The sequence below is a fragment of the Rhipicephalus microplus genome, chromosome 7 (genome assembly GCF_043290135.1).
Source record: "Rhipicephalus microplus isolate Deutch F79 chromosome 7, USDA_Rmic, whole genome shotgun sequence".
Classification (NCBI taxonomy): Eukaryota; Metazoa; Arthropoda; class Arachnida; order Ixodida; family Ixodidae; genus Rhipicephalus; species Rhipicephalus microplus.
In genome coordinates, this window is record NC_134706.1 from 98,589,840 (window position 1) to 98,615,071 (window position 25,232).

General features: G+C 41.5%; 1 protein-coding gene across 9 annotated transcripts in view; it reads right to left on the reverse strand.

Moving 5' to 3' along the window:
- LOC142767569 (uncharacterized) overlaps positions 1–25,232 on the reverse strand; it is a 128,866-nt gene that overhangs the window by 59,482 nt on the left and 44,152 nt on the right. For 3 of the 9 annotated variants that reach the window (XM_075869527.1, XM_075869525.1, XM_075869526.1), the window contains one exon: positions 14,171–14,197. The exons of 3 other annotated variants lie outside the window; for them this stretch is intronic. In XM_075869527.1, the coding sequence (XP_075725642.1) occupies positions 14,171–14,197 (27 nt within the window). Of the gene's footprint in view, positions 1–1,306; positions 1,507–14,170; positions 14,198–25,232 lie in introns of all 9 variants that reach the window. 3 more of the 9 variants (XM_075869521.1, XM_075869523.1, XM_075869524.1) reach the window with 2 other exon arrangements.

Here is a 25,232-nt window from a genome sequence, read left to right on the forward strand (position 1 = left end):
AAAGTGTAGTGACTTTGGTAAAGTAGACACTGTGTCAGCTGGATGTGACGGTGACCGGAAAAATGACATGGCGAAATGTTTAGAATGGCTACTAACGTAGGGGTTGGCAAATATGACGATGACGAACCACCTCTAGAGGTGCCAACATCTTTCTAGACGACAAATGTGCTGCGCTTGCTGCGAAAAGGTCAAGTGGAGTGGTGGGGAAGATGATGAGATATGTCAAACTTACTGATGAGATATGTCAAACAGTTGGAGGACAATTTGCTAGGCCCGGATGCAACCACAAAGCAGATAAGCTTTAGCTAGTTTTTCTCTGCTAAATAGAATGTGAGTGCGGCAAAACCCAGGTAGTTAAAGTCCCTTGTATGTTATTTTTACTCTTTTGAACGTACACCAGATAAAAACTGCTGCTGGACAGCTGGTAAGTAATGTTTTTTTTACAAAGCGCTCATATTTTCAGGTGATTAGCGTAAACTTTGGTAATGTTTAAAGTTGTTTATCTTGAAATTTTCCTGGTTCTTACTACTTCGAGTTAACGAAGTATTACTGTACTTTTGAAATGGCTCCGATAGAAAAATTGTTTGCTTCTATATTTTGTTCGCTAGTATCTGCCATGGCACTAAGATGAGCTTACATCGATGAACACCGGCGAAAGTTACAATGATGTATCGTGTATATCAGATTAAGCAACTGTGTTTGTAAAAGTTATTTATACGTCCCTTCCTCGCTCCTTACACTACAATACGAAACTTAAAATCCTCTAAAACAGCTTAACTATCTTCTATATACATGAACCAGATAGCAACTCAAGGCAGAACACGCTTTCAGAATGTTGTGAGAAACATGTTGACCAAAAGTAACCGGCCACCCTAATTTTTCACTGTACAAGTTTACAATTGTTATGTTCACCCAACTGAGGTGCCTGTGATAACAAACCAAAAAAAAAACCTACATGTGGGGTCTTGGGGCCGCCTGCAAGTGATTTTGTAGCATTTTTTATATGAAGGGCGCAACACTCTCAAGTGAAGAACTAAACTGCAGGACAACAGAGAATGTTGGCAGCTGTCAGCTACTAAAATAACTAGTGCACTTTATCGTCCCTGACATATCTAAACTTTTACAGTTGTAACGAAGCTACTGTTAACTGCTGCGGTAGCTGCAACAGGACCAGTGCAAAATGGACACTACTTGGCTTGAGGAATTCCCACACATGTCAGCCCAACTTTTGGCCTCCCTGTCTGAATCTTACAGATTACTTTTTTCCTTTGCGGTGGCACAAAAAGAGAACCACTGAGGTACTCACAATGCACAGCATCAGGTTTCTCTGAAGTGGTCACCTTCATCCTCCGTGATGAAACAGCAGCAAAGTGTACTGCTAAGGCACCCTTGGCAGTGCTTTTCAATGCCACACACTGACTGTCCTGCTCGTGGCAAAGAGAGATTGGGGGTCCTGAGCTTTTTCTGGACATAGATGCCGCTTCTCGTTTCCTGCTTGAGATAAACCTGGCAAAGTTGTAGACGAGGCCTTCATAATTGTAATAACGATATTTAAGTTTCCACAGAATGCACGTTTTCTTGTGGCACACCGAGGAAATCGTTATAAAATTCTGAATGGGCCCTGCAACGCTGTTTGAGCATGGTCAGAAAACGCTGCCGATCGGTATTAGAGGCTGCCGACCACACGCAAGCCAAACATAATGCAGCACGTGGCCTGGAATTCGCAATAAATTATCAAAGTTAACTAAAAGTAGGTTTTTTTTCTCTCAACAAATCACGAAAAATAAGCCCAGTAAGCCCGTCTATCGGCCATTGGCTGATTTGATCATGGCGCGCTCGGTTGTTACAGAGGTCGCCGCGAGAGGCCATTCCTTCTCTACGCGTGCGCGCGCCATATCACTGAAAAAGCCACGTTTGTGACGAAAAGGAAAAAAATACTGAAGGTCACAAGGCGTGAGTGATTTTTTTGTTTGCCCCCCTCTTGCCTCACTGCCCTGCTTCCAGCGCTTTCGTCGGGGCGGTAGAAGAGATAGGGTGATTGCAGGGTGTGACAAATCTATGTGACTCCGCTCGTACTGGACGAATTTTTGAAATTTTTTTGGTGTTCGATTGGTGAAGTAATACGCTTTTCCAGTGAATTATTTCCATGCTTATCTAAAAAAGTGTTTCAGGGCCTCTTTAAAGCCTTGCATATGCAAACATATACAACCGATCCGAAGTTTCACTTTACTCTAAAGGAGGAAGTTTGTCATATCATCACCATCATCAACCTGACTACGTCCACTGCAGGACAAAGGCCTCTCCCATGTTCCGCCAGTTAACCCGGTCCTGTGCTTGCTGCGGCCAATTTATACCCGCAAACGTCTTATTCTCATCTGCCCTTCTAATCTTCTGTCTCCCTCTAACCCGTTTCCCTTCTCTGGGGATCCAGTTAGTTACCCTTAATGACCAGCGGTTATCCTGTCTACGCGCTACATGCCCAGCCTATGCCCATTTCCTCTTTTTTATTTCAACTATGATATCCTTAACCGCCGTTTGTCCCCTAATCCACTGTGCTCTCTTGTTGTCTTTTAAAGTTGCACCTACCATTTTTTTTCAATGCTCACTGCGTCGTCCTCAATTTAAGCTCAACCCTCTTAGTAAGTCTCCAGGTTTCTGCTCCGTAGCTATGTACCAGCAAGATACAGCTGTTATATACCTTCCTTTTGAGGGATAGTGGCAATCTACCTATCATAATAAAGAGTGCTTGCCGAATGTGCTCCATCCCATTCTTATTCTTCTAGTTACTTCAATCTCGTGGTTCGGCTCTGCGGTTATTACCTGCCTTAAGTAGACATAGTCTTTTACAACTTCAAGCGCACTATTATCTATCTCGAAGCGCTGCTCTTTTCCGAGGTAGTTGTACATTACTTTCGTTTTCTGCAGAATAATTTTAAGACCCACCTTTCTGCTCTCTTTGTTTAACTCCGTAATCATGAGTTGCAATTCGTCCCCTGAGTTACTCAGCAATGCAATCTCATCGGCGAAGCACAGGTTACTAAGGTATTCTCTATTAACTCTTATTCCTAACTGTTCCCATTCTATGCTTCTAAAAACCTCCTGTAAGCACGCGGTAAATAGTATTGGGGAGATTGTGTCCCCCTGCTTTACACCCTTCTTGATTGGTATTCTGTTGCTTTCTTTATGAAGCATTATGGTAGCATTTGATCCCCTGTAGATATCTTCCAGAATGTTTATATATACTTCATCTACGCCCTGATTCCGCAGTGTCTGCATGACGGCTGATATTTCTACTGAATAAAACGCCTTCTCGTAATCTATAAAGGCTATGTATAGTGGGTGCTTATACTCTGAGCATTTCTTTATTACCTGATTGATAGTATGATTGTGGTCAATTGTTGAGAAGCCTGTTCGAAATCCTGCTTGTTCCTTTGGTTGATTGAATTATAATGTTTTCTTTACTCTGCTAGCAATTAACTTTGTAAATAGCTTGTATACTACAGAGAGCAAGCTGATCGGCCTGTAATTCTTCAAGACCTTGTCAACTCCTTTCTTATGTATTAAGATGATGTTAGCCTTCTTCAAAGACTCTAGTACTCTTCCCGTCAGGAGACACCTCGTAAACAGGGTGGCTAGTTTTTCTAACACAAACTGTCCTCCATCTTTTAGCAGATCTAATGTTACCTGATCCTCACCAGCAGCTTTGCCTCTTTGCATGCTCTCCAAAGCTTTTCTGACTTCTTCTATCATTACTGGTGGGGTGTCATCTAGGTTACTGCTAGTTCTTATAGTATTAAGGTCGTGGTTGTCTCACCTACTGTACAGATATCTGTAAAACTCCTCCACGATTTTAACTATCCTATCCATATTGGTAGTTATTTTGCCTTCTTTGTTCCTTAGTGCATACATCCGACTTTTGCCTATCCCAAGTTTTCTCTTCATTGCTTTGACGCTTCCTCCGTTGTTCAGAAGGTGTTCAATTCTCACCATGTTATACCTTCTTACATCGCATACTTTACGTCTGTTAATCAACTGTGAAAGCTCTGCTAGTTCTATTTTGTCTCTTGTACTTGACACTTTCATGATTTGTCGCTTATCAATTAGGTTCTTCGTTTTTTGGGAAAGCTTGCCAGTGTCCTGTCTAACTACCCTGCCTCCAACTTCCACTGCACACTCCGTAATGATACTCGTCAGATTATCATTCATTGTATCTACGCTAAGGTTGGTTTCCTCACTAAGAGCAGAGTACCTGTTCTGCAGTGACACTCTGAATTCCTGTACTTTCCCTCTGAGTGCTAACTCATTGATTGGCTTCTTGCGTATCAGTTTCTGTCGTTCCTTTCTTAAGTCTAGGCGAATTCGAGACCGTACCCTTCTATGGTCACTGCATCGTACCTTGCCAACCACTTCCACATCCTGCACGATTCCTGGGTGCGCACTTATTATAAAGTCTATTTCGTTCTTATTTTCGCCATTAGGGCTCCTGTATGTCCACTTGCGGTTTTCTCGTTTTTGGTAGAAGGTATACAAAATCCGTAAATTATTGCGTTCTGCGAATTCTACTAGTAGCTCTCCTCTGGCGTTTCTAGTACCGATGCCATAATCTCCTACTCTCTGGTCTCCAGCCTGCTTCTTCCCTAACTTTGTATTAAAGTCGCCCATCACTATAGTATACTGTGTTTTTACGTTGCTCATTGCTGATTCCACGTCTTCATAGAAGCTTTCAACTGAAGCGTCATCATGGCTGGATGTAGGCGCGTATGCGTGTACCACCTTCATGTTGTATCTCTTATTCAGTTTATTTACAGTACCTGCCACCCTTTCATTATTGCTATAGTATTCCTCTATGTTGCCAGCTATGTTTCTGTGAATTAGAAACCCCACTTCCAGTTCTCTTCTGTCAGCCAAGCCCCGATAGCAAAGGACGTGCCCATTCTGTAGCATCATATAGGCCTCATCTGTCCTCCTAACCTCACTGAGCCCTATTATATCCCATTTAACACCCTCTAGCTCCTCGAATATTACAGATAGACTTCCCTCACTAGATAAGGTTCTAGCGTTAAACGCCGCCAAGTTCAGGTTCCTATGGTGCCCTGTTCGGATCCAGAGATTCTTAGCACCCCCTGCTGCGTTGCAGATCTGACCGCCGCCGTGGTCAGTTGCTTCGCAGCTGCTGGGGACTGAGGGCCGTGAGTTGTTTGACGTATGCATGTGAGAGGTAGTGGCCAGATACTGCACCAGGGTGGCCAATCCTTCTCTGGTGAGGGAGTGTGTTTCCGGCGGTGGTTACCGGTGAGGCCGCACCCCAGGCCTCTTAATGCAGTTCTATCAACACGCGGAATTTTTTATTCCGGTTGGGAACTGCGCGGCACCGGGATTTGAACCACGGACCTCTTGCATGCGAGGCGGATGCTTTAACCACTACGCCATCGCCGCACCTCTAAGTGTAATGAAATTACACTTAGTCAAATCAGTGGTAGCTTATGTAAGCATTTTGTGTAGTCGTATGCAAGGATGCAGCAGGCACTAGGTTTATAGACGCTTGTGCATTGGCAAGCGCCCATGTGGTGTAAGCTTTAGCATATGCACAGATTACACATGATAAGCTCACCAAATAATGTGTTTTATATACAAATCATCTCACACAGTATGGAGCATCAGCAAGAAAGGTGTAATTTCTTTAAGTAATTTATTTGTAGGAGTTCATCTAAATGTCAGTACTGTCTATTCATGGAAAGGCGGTAAGTGTGATCACTGATACCAAACGGGCATTCTAGCACCTTCTTTACACTTGTAAGAGTGGGAACTACATGAAGTAACTGCAGTGAAATATAAATTGAAAAGACTGATGCTGGAGCAAGTTGGTGGGGATTCATTTCAAAATGTTAACCGCACATAGAACGATTAGGAGTGGTTTACATTTTAAAATCATGCGGACTGTTAACATAATGAAATGTAATCAAATATTGTGGACGTAGCCTCGACCCACTGGTATGGCATGAAAACTTTATTTAGGTCCATCGGGGTGTGAACTAGCACGTATGGGGCTGCTCGCACGTCGATACAGATAAGCCTAACTTCTCCGCAACCTCGAGGGCCCATTGGACAAAATAAATTATCTTGGTATTTACCAAGTGTCACACTCGCAAGGAGCCATATCTGTAGACAATTAACTACAATGAAATAGTTCACTTCTATAAGCTCAGTACCCTTATGACGTACATATCGTGGCGCACCTATAGGTATGCTACACATCATGAAATATGTGAACTGATTTCCTAAACAACATAAAAAGATATGTAGTCATAGTGCACACACTGACAGTTTCAGTTTATAAAAAGATGTGTTGTTACAGTGCACAAGTTTTCTGCCGAAGTTAGGTGTATCAATAAAAATCCTTGCAACATCAAGGGTCGTTCGAGCCAATATTTCGACAAGCGGACTTGTCCTCTTCAGGGCTGTAATTTGGAATCCCTTTTAGCCTTGAAGATGACAAGTCCACTTACCCAAATGATGGCTCCAGCAACACCACGAGTTTGAAGGATTTTTCATTGTTTCAAGCTTTGATCATCTGCTGAACTTTAACCATAAAATAGTGCATTGGTATAGTGTATTAGTTGAAAAAACTGCCATAGAAACCTCTTTTTTTAATAATGTGTTGGCCGATAATAATTATATTCCCAAAACCACTAACATCATATACTCTATAAAAAAAAGTAATCATTCAGCACAACCACAACTCCAGTTGCACACGAAAACAACATTAGCTGGGTTCTGTGGGCATCTTTCTTAGCATAGCTTAAGCTGACACTGATGGTAGAACTATACCAAAAATATTCAAACATTGCCTGATCAATTTGAAGCGGTACTCACAAGTAGGGCACGAATAGAAAACGCCCACAAGGAGTCGTCTGACACACAGGTCTGTTGCTTTACTCATGGACAATGCTCGAAATGCAACATCTGTACCAACCCGCTCAGGTAAATATTTTAATTAGGTTTTCTTTATTAAAGAGACTTACAAGTGGCTAGAGCGTGTGATTGAAGGTGCAAACAAAAATCCGTGAATCGCACTGCATTACTTTTGCAACTTGAGCAGCATTACCTTGTTAATTTCCATTCAAAGGTCCTAAAAACCAGTATATCACACATCCTGTCTGTTTTCTGCAAATAGTCTGATGCTTTAAAGTGCAAAAGATCATTGGTCAATGCTACAGTATATATCGATATCACCTGTGCCAACATCACTGTGTTCTGCCTACGCGGAGGAGTCAACCCTCAAAAAGCAGTGCTGCCGTCATAACAAACTGTGAGAAATACGTGCATTTCACATGCACGTGAAATGCATGCTTTAGCCGCAAACTTCACTGCACAAACATATAAAGCTGTCATGCTGACCCTCACTCTTTGATTATAGCACTTTCTGCGTTACCAATGAATATACTCATGAAATCATGTTAAACAGAAAGGAATAATCCCCTAAAAATGTTCGTCATTCAATTCTTCATTAGACACTGACCAATGAGCTTTCTATTGCAAAAAACAGCTCCTATAAAAATTGGTATTCGGTTCTTTTAACTGCTTTATGTTTTAGGCCATGTTATTATTATAAATGGGTGTCCTGTTTGGCACAATCTGCTCTGCACGAAATCTTGAACTGGGCACCATATATGCTGAACAACACAAGCAGAACTTGAGCTAAACCTAGTTTCCCATTGAGCATCTCTATGCACTAAAACAACATATCTAGATTTAGTTATTTGATCATAACGAATCGATAACAGCTAACTTTTGACAACGACAAGCAGAAGAAAAATCTCCTGCACCATGGGCTCCTTGTCAATTTTCGTTGAGGGCGTGTTGTTTCCACATTCTCCTTATGGAATTTTTGTATTTATTACATTGCTCACTGCATCTTTTTCGTGGCATTAAAGTTTGTAATATTGTCATATGTAGCCCATGTAATGCATGAAAATAGAATTTCATATATTTTATTCATTACAAAAGCCAACTATGACACTGGCACATTCTGTCAGCCTCTTAAGATAATAAGGTACCTTTTGTAACAAACACCACAAAATGTACGAGAAGAATAGAAGTGTACGCCCAAAGGCGTCTTTTTCTTTATTAGACACACTATTATTTAGAACTAACAGACAATGCAGTTAAAGAAAGTATAGGGGCTAAGTTTGGAAGTATTTTTATTGTAATTGTGAAAAAAAGAAGTAGGTGGAAAGATAAAATGCCCTGGGCAGGAACCAACCAGCGACCTTCGGACAACGCGTCCGATGCTCTATCTACTGAGCTACCACGGCAGCTATCCCCCCTTTCAATGTGTATGGTATATATGTTTATTTTATCGTGGAAAAGTCAGTAAACGCTGCCTGTTGCCATAATGGCAAGCATGAAACATTTTTTTTGCCTGCAGGCGTCACGCAGTACGTGATCTTATGAGCTAACAGCTGACCAATTATCCCCCGTATACAAGCTCACGGCACTAAGCCTGTGCGAACAAGTTTCTCATTAGGAATGAAGGAAAGAAGTGTACGTTTGACCGTGCACGTAGCCAGAAATATAACCATTTTTTTCGCTCTCTATGCTATGGCGAAAAACATTTCGGGGGAAGGCGCTTGCCCGGTGTGCCAATATCTTGAAAGCCCCTGCGTATAAGGCCTCCTTTTACTTGGTTAGAAAAAAAAACTATTACTAAGAACTAAGAGATAATGCTGCCAGAATAAGTACAGGAGATAATATTGGAAGCAATTTTGTAATTATGAAGAAAAAATATGGAAGTAAAGGTAACTTGCCGTGAGAAACACCAAACCTGTGACCTTTGAAAAACGCTTCTAATGCTCTACCAACTAAGCTACCATGGAGGCTATCCCCCCGTCCACTTTAGCGGGTATATATGTTCATTAAACGAAGAAGCGTCAGTCAGGCTGCCAGTTGTAATGAAATGACGGGCTTCGTTGTGCCAATAGAAAAAAATGAGTCCCACACAAGCGATAATGGCAGCCAGTGGCACTGACTGACTCTCCTACGATTAGGTGCACATATATACCGTACTAAGTGGAAGGGGAGATAGCTGCTGTGGTAGCTCAGTTGGTAGAGTACCGTAGGTTTTATTCGTAGGTCGCAAGTTGAGTTCCTTCCCACGGCAAGTTATCTTTCATTCCAGTTTCTTTCTTCTCACTTATACTACAAGTAATTCCAGTAGTATCCCCTATACTTCCTTTGAAACATTATGCATATGTTAACTCTCAGAAAATTTGTAAGTCACATGAGGTGGCAATGGTGTGCCCTTTCACCTAAATACACTTACCCGAACACACGCAAAACTAATTAAAAGAAGTCACACACTGTAAAGTTGAATGGAACTCACTGTTTAAGATTATTGAGAAAAATGAAGAACTCTAAATCTAAGGGCTCGGTGTCCTTGCTGAACAAATTATAAAGAGAGCTAACAAGCAATGATGTCAAGCAAACTACAGGTGATGCTAGCAAAAGTGATTTTAACTAAATTGCCAAAAAAGCAAACAAAAAAGATTTCTTAGTGACAAGTTACTAGTACGTTAAGTTTTTTTTTTTGACAAGCCCTGCTGTGGTAGTCTAGTGGCTAAGGTACTCGGTTGCTGACATCCAGGTCCCGGGATCAAATCCTGGCTGCGGCGGCTGCATTTCTGATGGAGGCGGAAATGTTGTAGGCCCATGAATTCGGATTTGGGTGCACGTTAAAGAACATCAGGCAGACGAAATTTCCGGAGCACTCCACTACGGCGTCTGTTATAATCATATGGTGGTTTTGGGAGGTTCAACCCCACATATGTTCGAAAGTTTTTTTTGACAATTGCAATAAAATTTTTTTCTTAGAAAATTTCTATTGTTTTCCGGGAAGTGTCGTCTGTTAATTCTCAATAATAGAGTGGTGAGTAGGCCGACAAAGAAAGGATATGGTGTTGATGCTTCTTTTGACTACCAAATATTGTGAGGGCCTTTGAAACAGAAAGCTGTTTCAAGCACGGTCAGAATATTTAGTTTGGGTGAAACAAACAGTACATAAATTTTACCCGGGCTTTCTAATACAATTTGAGACATGTCAGTGTATGCAGCTAGTAATGATAGGGACTATCACTTTTTTCACACTATGTTTTGCAGCAGGTGTAGTTAGGATGGTGATAAAAATGCATTAATCAAGAACGTCGCCGAGTGCACTAACATCTACTGTGTCAAAAATTAAAGATACAGCTGCTGAAATAAAAAAGTTTGAACATTTTTTATTTTATATAAACAAGATATAACGACTGGGTAAGTGCACCATTTGCATGAAACCAAAAGGCATAAACCGATTCATGCACTACACCTATGTTAAGAAATTTCAGCAATACAGTGCAGAATGACAACCGTTTGATTAAAACTACTTTCATTGAAACATGCATGAAAAGCAACATACCAAAATATTTAAGAGTGCACGTAATGTCGAGGGTCAAGGGGCAACCGCTTAGCATTTTGCGTAGCTTTAATGTGAATCTTTTCTGAATTTCACTTATCATGACTAATATTGAGTTAACAAACTTCGCTTACTAATTGAAACCGAGTTCTGTATGTAACTGCAATAAAGGGTGCCAAACCACCAACAAATATTTTTTAACATTTCAAGCAAACATGTGTAACGCGTTCAGAATAGGGTCCTGAAGAACAATGACAACTCCAGATTCACAACTAGCCAAGGGTGCTCAAAAATTTATTGAAAATATTGCCTTCTCCTCTTTGAGCCTTTTAATTGTGTTCAGCCTCTCAGTGCTCATAATACGTCAGCATTTTCAAAATACGTGTTTGTCTTCCCATTGCTCTTGCTTTTGGACATTGAAGCACGGCAGGGAGAAAAGACAAGTCAGTAATTGAAGCATAGTGTAAAAAAGCGAAATAAGGAAGGGCCTCTTTTGTATCATCCAATATGTGTAATATTACTATTGCGACAAAACATAAAAATTATCATGGCTATGTGTCCATTGTAGACTCTTGCTTGTCTGCAACATGATTAATTTTTAACCTTGTGTTTGTTTAGGATCCCTTAATAGGGGTAAGCTGGAGATATCTGCAATTCTTGGACACATAAAAAGACGCAGTGGTATGCGATATAGCAATCTGATTTAGAATGCACGTCATACGGCTTTATTGTATATGTGGCAATAAGGAACTCTGGTTGCGAAGAAACAAGCACAGCCTAAATAAATGTCACTGACTGCTCCAATCTTAACTTGCATTTGCTACTTGCCCATTATCATTGCAGCCACAAACAGTCGAATAAGCTATAGCTATCTGCCAGTCTATGCTAAGGACTAAGTAAGAAGGGTGTTTTGTTATTATTGAGATCAGTTATTTGTTCAGCAACACTTGATGTCAAACAAAAATACATTGCTGTCAAAGCATCAAGACCCAAATATAAAGCAAAGAGAACTGTCAGTTTAAAAATTTCAGGCCACACAGTGAAATATACATTTTGGTATACTTTGAGAAAAAGGCACACACAAGAGGTATTGCAACAATATTTTTTTCCTGTGTTACAACCTGCTTGCTTTACTCACCCAACGCATCTGCAAAGTTGCCATGAAAACACCAAGCAGTTGATGCAGCATGGATGGACACATGTCCAGGGATTTCCAACATTCTTATTGGCTAAGCAGCCTTTCAGGCTCCACAGTACTACAACCGATTTGTAAGACAAATACAGTGTTACCCAACGTTTTTGGTTTACAGATCTACATACAAGACGCATAACCACTCTATAAGAAATTTGCATGACGTTGCTGGGTAGCAAAACGGATGTCAATATCAAGTAAGCCTTCCGACCTGCCGCTTTTTTTTCACCGTTTTTGAAATTAAATCAGTCCATGGTTATAGTTGCCCCCAATGTGATGATTACTGGCAGTGTGGTGAGGAATTAGAATGTATTTCAAACACATTCCAATGAGTGGCAAGTAAGCATGTAGTAGCGATTTGTCCACTGTTTAGTAAAACAGCATAGAAGTTGTTTAGATAAAACCTATGTTTTTATATGCACAATCTATTTCAATACACACAGTCGCGAGCACTAGGGGAAAGAACACGGATTCAAGCCTAATTATTGATTACTTGTAATATATTGACATGAATACAAATTACTGAATATCAAAAGATACTTTTTTTTAGCTTTTAGTGATATGAACACTATCGCACTTGCCAACTGCCGTTTGCACTAAACAGCGGCAAGCTATGCTAGTTTCTATGGATGCGCAGTTATCACCAGTGCATAGTAAGAACTAGAGAGATCAGTAACAACAATGTGGGACAAGCACATTCTGCCAACTGTAACACTCATTGTGCAAAAATTTTCCTGAATAATATCAGTCACACAACTTGTGCAATGAAGGTCCAGCTGGAAATGAACAAGTTATAAGATCAACAACGCCTCCTTTTTCTAACTGGACCCAAATTCACATGAGATGTGCACCGATAGGCCTCTACCGAGGTACGTCAAATTTTGACCTCACTGGCGCACGTGCAAGGTGTGGCTGGCAAAACACTCCCACTGGTGGCTCACCGCGGGACAGCTTTTCTTTTATTTTTCAAAGCTTAAACTTCATGTTACAATTACGACACTAGCTGCAGTATGTGTCAGCAAACATCTAGCAGTGTGGTAAACTGCTCGATGAAATACTTGCCATGCTGGCTATTTATCTTGAAGTGAACACACGTGGCAGCCTGTGCGAGGAACAGTGGCATCGTCTTCAAAACTGTGCACCGTTTATTGTGGCGTGTAGTGCGCATTGAAAGGGCTCGACATTATTTGTTCACCAACTGAGAATTAGTGTGCGTGGTGTATGACGTGTAAATAACAATGCGTGTAATTCGCGAAGACACTAGCACTCGATGTTGCAGTGGTCGTCTGTCGACAAAACTTGGTTCGGCAGTTTAGTGTAAGTAAATAGGCATTTGGCGCAACCGTTTGCGAGTGGGTATATCTCAGCTTTGCGCTGCGTGCCCAAAAAAATTACATGACCAGCGAACTAAAAGGCACCATCGCTGTAGCTGCATATACGCCTCACCCAGACGACTACGCAAACCCAATAAAAATATAACTCGTTTTATCGGAGGCCTCATGTATTCATGTTAAGAGCAGAGATTATTGTTTCACATATACTTAGTATACCTTTGCCACTTGATATTATTTAGGTGACGATGCACACTAAATGTATTTGTGTTAGATCTTAAGGGAGCATTGTAAATATGCAAATTCGTTGTAAGAGTCAGAGGCAGCTATGTAACTGCACAAAAGGTTTCGTATTTAATTAAGGTATAGAGTTTACGATAGCATGAATTTGCTGCGGACTATGGGGAACGGTGCCCATAGCTTCGCTTTAACTTTCCAGAAAACTTGTGAACCTGAGCCTAACGCCGACAAAAACTGTTTCTTGTTTCTTTTTTCCATTCCTCTACAATCAGAACTTTGCAAAGTGAGTGAGAATTTTGTCCAAAACCTATCACACGACAGCTCGAAAACTCGCTGCAGCTAATGCTGCGCCTCATCTCAAGAAATTTAGGTACGTTCACGTCCATACCATGCAAACAATTTTCAAAACATCTGTCACAGTCAATGTGCATAACATTCGCTTTCGAGGAGGAAATGTTTTTATCTAATGGCTGGCATCTACGACGAGTAATTTGCCGCATGTCAACCTAACACAATTTTGCAATATAGGCAAGCACCCTTCCTCGTAGTGGCTTAAATAAAGCAATTCATCAAAATTTTGTCTGAATAGTGCAGACACACGCGGCCATGTGCAAAAAGATGTCACGGTGGAACTTACTTGTAAACCAGCCTCTGCACCGAGGAAGGAAATCGTGGGTTATGCGCTCGCAGTGACATCACAGCGTTTGCAAAAATGGTTAGGTTTAAAAGGCAACATTTCGCGCCAATGCATTTTCAGAAGGCGCATTGTACTCGTCTAACGTTGTTTTTACTGTCGTCTCTTGCTCTTACTTTGTGCTGCGCATTACTAGGCTTTTAGTCACTAAGATCTTTAAAAATTGAATTTCCGTGTTCCCCCTTGTGTTGCTGACAACTGTGCCGTAGGAATGAATGGGCAAAAAGTGAAACAGAAAGGCAGTTCCAATAAATATACCAACATACCTTTCTTCCCTCTTTGCCTTGTTTGTGCTGAAACAGTCAAACACCTGATGAGTTAGTCAGATGATAAATAATATTGCATCGAAACTATAAATACTTGCATCAGCAACTAAACAACGTGATAATCACGCTAATCACACACAGCATCAAAACCCACTTTAGAAATGTTGGCAGTAGATTATTGTATAAAAAGCAGCTCTTGCAGATTACAAAATCTCACAATGTGCGAGCAAGTTTTTTTTCACAGTGAGACTTACAATGTAGGTGCTGGCTAGTACAATATTAGTTAAAAGCAAAAGCACCATGCAGGCATATTTAGATTTCACGAACGCCTCTCTCTCTCTACTATAGGCACGAACATTATGACGGATAACAAGCAAAAGCCACTGTTCAAGGGCGTAATAACGCTCCACCGTGAATATATGCTTATAATACCCACTTGGCGGCTGGCTGGGTGAATCAAGCAAGTTACAAATTGTCACACCAGCTAACGTGACAAAATGCTGCCTGGCATGAAATGGCACTGCAGGCTTTCTTTTATCAACAACGTAGCAAGCACCATGTGCGTTCTGCTCACTACATTGCACATATGATATAATCGATATCCACTTATATGCACGTTGCCGCAGCTCTCACGAACTGGCTCCGGCGAGGCCGTGCCGATGAACCATTGCTCCGCTAATGTAAGCGTTGTAAAAAGAATTGGGAAGCGCACTCGCAAGGGCGCGTAAGGTTGTCCTTTCACGACGCCTCTTTCGAGTGCGGCAACACAGTTGCACGCAGTGGCAAACTTGATTTACATGATAACGTGTCCCACTTACCATTAGTTCCTTTCACACTGTCCTGACGCTTGCGACCACAGGCTTCAGCCATCACCTCGGAGTCCTTCGAGCACCCACACATTCCTCCAATTGGTTGGACGACTCGCACTTTATCCGCTCTCAAAAAACCGCGGGAATATTGTGCAATCTTTGCGCATTGTACAAAGAAGGAAAGGTGCTTACTTGCCTAATTTTTAGTGATTTTACCTTCAGTTTTCTTGTGGACGTAACGCGCACACACGAGAAACGCACGAAAACAGCATGCCCATGGAAACAAAGAAGGTAACCAACATATGGCATTAGCTGTAGGTGGCTTTGGCCTAAAGGGAAACTTTGGTGCATTTTTATTCATACTGAAATAATGCTGTTTTCTACTAGTATTGACAGTCCTGAAAAAGCTAGAGTAGTTCACAACCTAGACACTCGTCATTAATTTTAATTAGGCAAAAAATGACGAGTCGGAACAGAAACCAAAACAGGGAGCGGATCTGTCGTCCATGGTGCGTATCCGAGGACGTCACGAGATCCGTTACACCCCGCCACGGCAGGCCAGGGTGTAAACATAGCTAAGCTGACATGCCTCTATCTTTTGATGCGCGAAAAGCAAATGTGCGATGTCATCCGAGGCAGATTGAAGCTGTGCCGCTCACCTGAACTTACCAGTGACAAGATCAGGGATCATTGCAGCACGGAGGAAGGAGAGATAGGAGAGGGCTTGCCCAGCCGGTGCGTTAAGCGAAAAGTTTGGAGAAAACAACATCATTGCGGCCATATTCACTGGGCACAATGGCGGCGTGTATTGGTTACGTGTTGCGCAGTGGAGCAGCTCTAGCAGTGAGCGGCCGCGAATGGTGCCGGCTTGTGTGCCTCCCAAGGTCTCGTGTTGAGCCATGGCGGACAATATCCATGTTCTGCGCCACGTAATTGGTTACGCAGTGTTCTTTTGGTAGTTACTCTACTCTTAGCAACGTTTGCAAATCCTTTTGTTTATCACGAGGTTTCGAAAGTACGTAGAACGAATACATATTTTTGTGTCGTGCGGTGGATAACGTAGATGATGCAATTAGTGTTCAGCGAAATTACGTTGGGCACCATGACGACGCAGAACGACGACGAGCGCCTTGCAGATCTGTAACGGTTGGGCCGTGCTTCTGCTTGTGACAACGAACGACGCTGTTGAGCTTAGCAAGATGCAATGAGGACCATGTGCACATACGTAGTTTCGTGTTGTGTGTGTACAGTAACAAATAGCATGTGCGTAATAAAACGCATTTTCTGTTACACTTAGTATACTCTCCCCCAGCATTGCATGCAATCTCAACGTAACCGCAACCACGTTCAAGTCTCACTTGCACCATGCTCAAAGTCACCACGGTCGCAGATTGTTTAATGATGGTGAGTTTCACGCGGAACACGGGCATAGTGGCCGCAGTCTGCGTTGGCCTCGTGCCGGAATGCAACCGTATAAGGCGCATGAGTAATCATGTGGTCTGTACAGTTGCTGAAATAATTACGTGAAAACACTCACCGTCGTCAGTGCATCTAGCGCGCGTTCTCTTGTACTTGCTTCGTTGTCCGTAAGCTGTTACTCGCTGTTAATACTCGGACAAAATGATTTTGTCGAAGGTGTCACGCTGGCTTAGAGTGTTGAGCTCCGTTTCATTAGTTTTAGATCGTCACGACACGCACGCTGCGCAGCTCGCGTGCTTTCCAAGCTGGAGAGAGAGTCGTGCCTTCTGCTTCTTCATTCGGATGTAAGCAAAAGAGGATAATTGGCCCCGTAAATATGGCCGACTTCCGGCTTCATGGCGGCTTCACAACTAGTGACGTCAGGGCCTCTCTTACTTTCCTTCCCCCGTCTTGCAGCCACCATCTGAGCGCGGAAGCATCGTTTTTTTTTGGCGAACTATTTCTTAGGGTACTTCTGCGACTTTGAACGTATCTATCTATCTACATATTTATCTAGCCGCCTACGACTTTTAGCTCTGTTGGCCATTTCGATAACGTTATCGATACCAAACTTGGTATGGCATAACATCAATGTATAAAAAACCTATTTGACTAGTCTTAACTTGAAAATTATGGGATGTATGTCAATATTGTCATAATTATTTTTTATGGTCCTGCAGCTCTTGCGGAGGTTTCGTTCACATGGTTTGTTGCAAAACTGGTATCGTATGGCATGATTGCATGGCGAACACCAGCGAGAGACACTAACATGAAAATCATGACATGCGTGTAATGTAACAATATGACTACATGCCACTCTCATGATGCGCTTGCGGCTGTTTCACTAGCGCCACATATGCCTAATTTGGTATTACGAGATGCCAATGAATGACGAAGGTATGTGACGGGTGCAAAATTGATAGACATGAGCTGTGTGTCATGTAAAAACATGACTACATGCTAGGCTCATGATGCACTCGCGACCATTTCACAAGCTTCACATGTACCAAACTCGGTATTACGCGACGCGAACGGAGAACATAGGTAATTGACACATAAAAACAAGGTAATTACAACATGCGTGTCACGTAACAACATCACTACATGCCACGCTGACGATGCACTTGCGGCTGTTTCGCTAGCTTCACCTATACCAAATTTGGTTTTACGTGACGCCAATGGACTATGAAGGTATGTGACTGGTGCAAACAAGATAATCATAAGATGCATGCCATGTGAGAACATGGCTACATGCCACAGTCAAGGCGCCAATACATTTTGACGTGACGCAGTGCGCGTGCTCGCCGGCGTTCATTTCGTCGCGTTACACCGGCGTTGGCAAGCCAGGCGCTGGTCCTGCCGCATACTCGGAGGCGCGTGCAACGCTGCATTGCTTTCAATCATGCGCGTTTGTGCGCGTCCCGCGTTCCTCCGTCACGAAAACAGAGAGACGCAGTGTTCTCTGGAAGACGCATTGGCGCGAAATGCACCATCTTGCATTTCGCGCTGGTTTTTGAATATTTTATGATGGAGCATTTTTGGATATCAATGGGGCATACAATGGCGTGGTTCAAGAGGATGTTTGGGGAACACTGGGCACATCAGGTGTAGAAGATGGAGTCACTAATCTTTTAAAGGATATATGTAAAGGTAACAAGGCATTTATAAGGTGCAAAAACAGGTATCCAAGCCTGCAGAGGTTAAACTGGGGCACAGGCAGAGGTGTCCTCAGTCACCCTTGTTATTCATGATGTACCTACAAGGATTAGAGGCCAAACTGGAGGGAAGTGGTCTGGGCTTCAACCTTTCTTTCGTCAAACAAGAAAAACTCATATAACAGGCACTACCCGCATTGATGTATGAAGGTGATATAGTGCTAATGGCCGACAACAAGGAAAATTTGCAGAGATTGATGGACATATGTGGTAATGGGGAAGATGGGTTAGATTTCTGATTCAGTAAGCAAAAATCACCAGTCAGGATTTTTAATGATATTGAAGGTAGTGACCTTAGTATACAAGAGATCACTCTAGAGATAACAGATAAATACAAATATCTGGTCGTATGGATAAGCGAGGAGGCTGAGTACCTAAGGCAACACGAAATATACGTGACGACTAAAGGTAACAGGAACGCAACAGGAAAAATAGGGCAATGTGGACATACAATAGGTATGATGTTCTGAGAAGAATATGGAAAGGGATTATGGTTCCAAGTCTGATGTTCGGCAATGCGGTCTTGTGCATGAGATCAGAAGTTTGAGCAAAAGTAGAAATTAAGCAACGTGGAATAGGTAGGCTTGCCTTAGGAGCTCATGGAAATACACCAAATTATGAAGTACAAGGTGATATGAGAAGGACATCATTTGAGGGCAGGGAAGCTAGCAGCAAGGTAAAATTTGAGAAGCGTTTGAGAGAAATGGGGTAGGAGCGTTGGGCTAGGAAGGTATTCAGCTACTTGTACACGAACATTGTCGATACAAAATGGAGGAAAACCAGAAAATTGAATCGTGAATAGTTAGAAAACAGCAGGGGGCCAAAGCAAAAAGAATTATTGGTTAAGAAGGTGAAGTGAGCTGAGATCAATATGTAGAGAATTGGCAGGATTAGGAAGTCCGCACTAGAGATCTACTGAACTTTTAAGAAGGAAATTTCGAAGGAAAGGATCTATGATAATACTCGCTGTAGTTCACTACTGTTTGAGTCTCGGACGGAAGTATTGCGAACCAAGGCATATCGAGCCAAATACGAAGGGGTAGACATGGTATGCAGTGCTCGTGGAGAGGAAGAGAAAACTGCGGAACACTTAATGTAGTTCTGTAAAGGGCTTCACACTACAGTTCAGGATGATGGTGCAGAGTTTATCAAAGCACTGGGGTTTAGGGACAGAGAGGGCAAAATAGACTCCAAGCTAGTAAAAAAACAGGAAGAAGGTTATCTGATTGAAAGCAAAAGTCAACGCGTGAGTGAAAATTAAACCCTTCACTGCAAAGTACGAGTCCTCGACATCAATTTTTGAAGGAAATAAAATAAATGTAGTTTTTCGTTCACTTAGCAATAGGGCTTGGTGGCGGCAGCCACCGCCCGATCTAAAAGGTACAGCCATACAGCCGTACAGCCGTACAGCCACCTCTCGTTTAGTTCTTGCAGTGTTCACTAGATGGCGGTGCTTTTAACTGATCATGAAAACATGCAAGATGTTATAAACTTATGGCGGTACTTGTAGTTGATGATGAAAGATGCGAGATGTTATAAAATAAGAAAGATGTCACACATGGTGCGTGTCATTGGTAGAAGGCAATCGTTCGATTTAGTGCGGCAACGTACGCTAGAAGGAGCGTTGTAATAAAATATAGTGGGCAAATTGTACAGATAATTGATGGTTCACCAGGTTTACCTCCGGAGCGTCACCAACTCATCATTATTCACTTCGTGGATTTGGCAGCACTTTTTTTGCCCTTTTTTGTTTCATTTCATTTTCTTGTGTACTCAGTGTTCTTCACAGTGGCATTAATCATTCGCATGAAGACTCACTTCGTATCGTAATGTGAAGCAGAGAGCAACTTTCCTTCATACATCTGTATTTTCAATTTAGTTATTTATTTATTTATATTACCCTCAGGGCCAAAAAGGCATTAAAGAGGGGAGTGGGTAAATACATGAAAAATACAGACAAAACTGTGCAATATATACAAATATAAACTACAATAAAAACAAAAAAGAATACAATAAAATACAGATAATAATAACATTTCTGCAATGTACAAAAATAGTTATTTCTAAATATAAAAAAAACAGAAGCAATAAGCATAGGTTACAGATTTTCTTGGTTATAAAATGTTAGCCATTGTTTCTTGAAAAAGTTTGAAGTCAGTGATGGTTGGGACATTCGAGGGAAGGCGGTTTCAATCATGAGATGTGCGGGGAATAAATAACTGAAACAAAGACCTAGTGTGACGTGATGCGATTCCTACCTTATTGCGATGATCAACATGGTTTGAGATGTACAGAGGCTGGAGTATCAGGTCATTATGAAGTGTAGGGTGATAGAAAATTTTATGAAACAGTAAAAGACGGGCGATTTTTTGTCGGTTAGCCAATGAAATAACTGATAAATTATTTTTCATTGAAGTCATACTTGCAGTGTGGTTGTAGTTGGAGAAGATGAACCTAGCAGAGTTATTTTGTACTAGTTCAAGAGAGATTATGAGATTAGCATGACTGGGATCCCATATGGCGGATGCATATTTTAGTTTGGGGCGTATGAGAGATTTATAGAGTACTAGTTTCAAGGAATAGGGTGCTTTGGAGAAGTTACTTCGTAAGTAGCCGAGCATGCGATTAGCATTGTTGATCACGTACTCTACATGAGTTGTCCAACTTAAGTTATTTGTGATGTGCACGCCAAGATATTTATAAAACAAGACGGAATCCAAAGGAACGTTGTTTAAGTGGTAGGTGTTATGATTCGAGTTATTTCTTGATACGTGCATTATTTTACATTTCTTAATATTAGGTTCCATTAACCAGATATTACATGAAATAGCTATATTATTTAGGTCAGTTTGAAGTGTTTTAGTATCATCAGCATTGGTAATTTCACAGTAAATAACACAGTCATCTGCGAACAGATGTATGTTAGAATTTATTGAAGAAGTTAGATCATTATTATATACAAGAAATAATAAAGGTCCCAACACTGAACCTTGAGGCACACCGGAATGTATTTCAGTGAGTGGTGAATGATGGTCGTTAGCAGTAACGAATTGAAAACGATTAGAGAGAAAATGTTCTATCCATTTAAGAAGGTTAGTGTCAATATTTAGCAAGCTTACTTTTAAGAGCAGTAATTTATGGCAAACCTTGTCAAATGCTTTGCTAAAATTCAAAAAAATACTGTCAGCGCAAGATGATCGATCCAGGATTTGATGCAGATTATGAGTAAACGAAGCTAGCTTTTTCTCGCAGGAGTACTGTTTTTAAAACCATGTTGCGCTTTATCAAAGTGTGTGTTTGGCTCTAGAAAGTTAGCAATGTTCGAGAAGATTACATGTTCTAATAATTTGCAACAATTACTTGTTAGTTATACGGGTCGGTAATTAAGAGGCGAGTTTCTTGGGCCAGATTTATAGATCGGAACCACCTTCCCTATTTTTAATTCCTTTGGAATTAAAATAGGGAAGGTGGTGCGCATAAGGGAGTATGATGTTGGCGGATTCAAAGTACTGGCTTGAAAATGAATCATTAACAGCTGATGCGCACATGTTATCGGGGATAATATTTTCAGATAAATCTTCTAGGGATAAAGTGTTAGTGGTTGGGTTCATCATTTGCCAAAACTTTCTAGGGTTATTTTTCAGTGTGTCAGGTAGTGTTCTAGTTAGGTAGTTGTTTTTTGCAGTTTTTAGTGCTCTTAAGTAGGCGTTTGCAGCAGATTTGTAAGTTGTCCAGCGTGAAGGTGAAGGCGAGCTTTTAAACGAAAGAAACGCTTTTTCTGATTAGATAGGCGTTTTAGATGACTGGAATACCACGGCACTTGAGGATTGGAAAATAGGGTGCGATTAGGGATGTACTTCTCTATGAATTTATGGACTGTACATGAGAACAGATCTCAGATTGAGCGGAACGAGATTCAAAATCTCTAACAAAATCATCGTAAAGGTGAGTTAGCTTATTATTTATTGCTTCGAAGTTAGCTTTCGGGTAATATCGTATGCGTTTCTGCTCTTCAGTCTTTTTACTAGGGCTAATATTGATGACAAAGTTTAGCGAGACGTGGTCGCTGATTCCTGGTAAGTATGTAATGTCGGAGACAAGGTCAGGATGCGTTGCCAGTATTAGGTCGAGAGTGCTTGCTGTATTACTTGTAATTCTTGTGGCTTGAGTTCCTAACCAATTCAAGCAATAAACAGAGCATGTATTCAGAAAATCTTCACTCTGCTTGGAAAAGGGGGGAATACGTATCGGCACTGTGTTCCACGTTATGTTGGGAAAGTTAAAATTTCCGAGTAAAAACATAGGTAAAGAAGGGAAACGAGATCTTACTATGTTCATGAAGTCATGCAGTTCGTTAACAAATGTGCATGGTGATGAAGGTGATCTTTAGCAGGTACCTAGAACCAGTTTACAGCTACCCAAAGTTAGTAAAGCCCAGGTTATTTCTAGTAAACTGTTGACTTGGATTGGTGATGATGGTATGTCCTTCGAGACTACAAGTAGTACGCCTCCTCCTCTGTGCTCGGTGCGGCCGCAGCGATATACCATAAAGTTGTTTTGCCTCGTGAAATACTTCTGAGTCTGTTGTTTGTGCGGAAAGCCACGTTTCAGTTAAAGCGACTATTTTCGCATCGCATGTATCTATGATGGATGAGAGGGCACTACGTTTATTCAGAACACTTCTGGCGTTAGCAAAGAATACTGATACCGGATGCGATTGACGATGCGATGATATGCCACTACCCCTCCTTTCTCCCTACTGTGAGGCATTTCGTGCAGTTGAGTCTCCGCGACCTGATTAGTTGCCACGCGATCGTATTTCTTCAACGCGATCAAGTTCAAAGTTGTAGTAGAAACGTTTATTATTCACGAGCAATTTGTTATAGCGCAGTTTAGACTGCGGGCGCCCAGGATAGCTCTTTGCAAATTCAATTAGTTTTTGGCGAGAAGTGCGGGTACGTTGACAAAAATCTTCCATCACTGGAATGTTCTTTTGTTTCAGCTGGTTACGAAGTGACAAAACTTTTTCTCTGGTCTTGTAGTTGGAAAATTAGGCTATTGTGGGGCGGCATTTGGCAGGTGCAGACAGGCCAAGTCAGTGTGAGCGATCAATTGACTCTGTGCCGAAAGATTCAAGTACTTCACTTATCGCTGCTGATAGCTTAGCTTCAGTTTTGTTCCAGGTTTTCTTAGCGTCAGCTATACCATGAAAGATTAGGTTGTCACGCCTAGATCTGTCCTCACTCTCATCAAAGCGTGTTTGATAGTTATTACTTCGGTGCGTTAGAGCAGATATCGACGCGTGTATTTCTGATAAATCTTTGCCAAGTTGATCAAAGTCCTTCAATTTTTCTTCGAGTTTGTCCAGTCTTTTTTGTATTGCGGTTATTTTTGTTTCTATGTTTTTTGCCTGTTTTTAATTGCTTTAAAGTCAGCAGCTAGTTCGGTTTGCACTTTCGAACTTTAGAGAGAACGGCTGTGTATATTTTTGAGTATTTAAACATCGCTTTCATCTGCTCGGTAGGATTTTCTGGTAACGAATCAATATCAAGTAGGTTTTCAGAGCGCGTGTTAGGTCCCGGGTTAATTTCAACATCTTCAGATCGTAGGAGCAAAAATATCATCATGGAAAAACAGTCGCATACAACATCGTACACACTTTTAAGCACGGAAACCGTAGCAAGAACGGGTCGTCCGATTTTTTAGCGTATAGAGAAAACTTTGTACAAATCTGCATGATGAAAAATTGGTGGTTAGAAGCCATGCAAAGCGCACTGTTTCCGTGCCCACTGAAAGACAAATCGATGCGCCGTATGCTTTAATACGCCACGGGAGATGTTGGCGACGTCGATGCGGCTGGGAACCCGAAGTAGAGTCCATCTGTCGCAGTGAAATTGTAGAAAATGTCATCGCCAACCCTGTTGTCCGGTCCGTACGAGAGTGGCAACTTCATCACTATCTCTCACGAACACGCGTGTGCCGCCGATGACCACGATTTCAGGAGCGTCAGCAGATTCTGCATGATGAAAAACTGGTGGTTAGAAGCCATGCAAAGCGCACTGTTTCCGTGCCCACTTGATAACTTGCATGAAAACTACAAGCTAAGCAGCTCGACATCTGCTTACTGATTTTCAATGAGGAGCTTGTGTGTAGTGATGCACATTTGTTATTGATCACCAGTGATTTGAGCAAAGCCCATCTCGTAGAAGTACACGTAATTTAGTGAGGCACATGTTCAGCTATGTGAGGTGGGGGCAGAGGTATAACGACAGTAGGATCCGAATGGCAATATGGTCAATATTGGTAATGGAGTTTTCACGAACAGATGTAAATACAACAATATTAGCTCTATGGCCGTACTGTCTAAATATATGTGTGCACATCGACAACATTTTAACAACTAATTGAGACCTAATGAAACTCTTTAGCCAAAGTTGATTATGCTTGTTCCCAAGTTTTGTGGCACAAGGCACTGTGCACATGCCTTGCACATCACTAAGGAAAACGTTTTTCACCAAACTAGTCCTCGAAATTTAAAACGGCATCATATACTGAACACGCATGTAGCACTACTAGTTTATCAAGTACGTAGGCTTTCTTCGAATTTTCATTTCTGAGGATTTCATCTGCCTTTTAGGCAGATGTTTATAGTGAGTGCAAGTGACCTACTAAAGTTACTTAGTATGCTCTCATGATGCACATATAATGGAAGAGGTAGCTGCCTAATACTTTTTAAGGAAAAGCGCTCCTTTAAGCGAATCTTTTCAATTACAGAGCCCAGAAGGCACGCGGTCTTTTTGCTAGAAGCCTTTGTTCTGTTCATGGTACAGAGAATACCAGTAGTTCATTAAAATATACCTAAAACAAATGTAAAGCTGCTTTCTATTTGTTAATTTCAAGGCAAAAAAATTTTGCCTTCGTTTCCAGTGCCAACAGGCTGCTACTAGGGTTACACCAGTAATTAGCCCTGTGCTTAACCGTATGTAGGTAATTTAGTTTTTGTAGGATTTGTTTACAAACACAGACAAATACATTTTTTTCAATAAAAAACTTATTTCTTTTAACTGAATCATTTGCAAC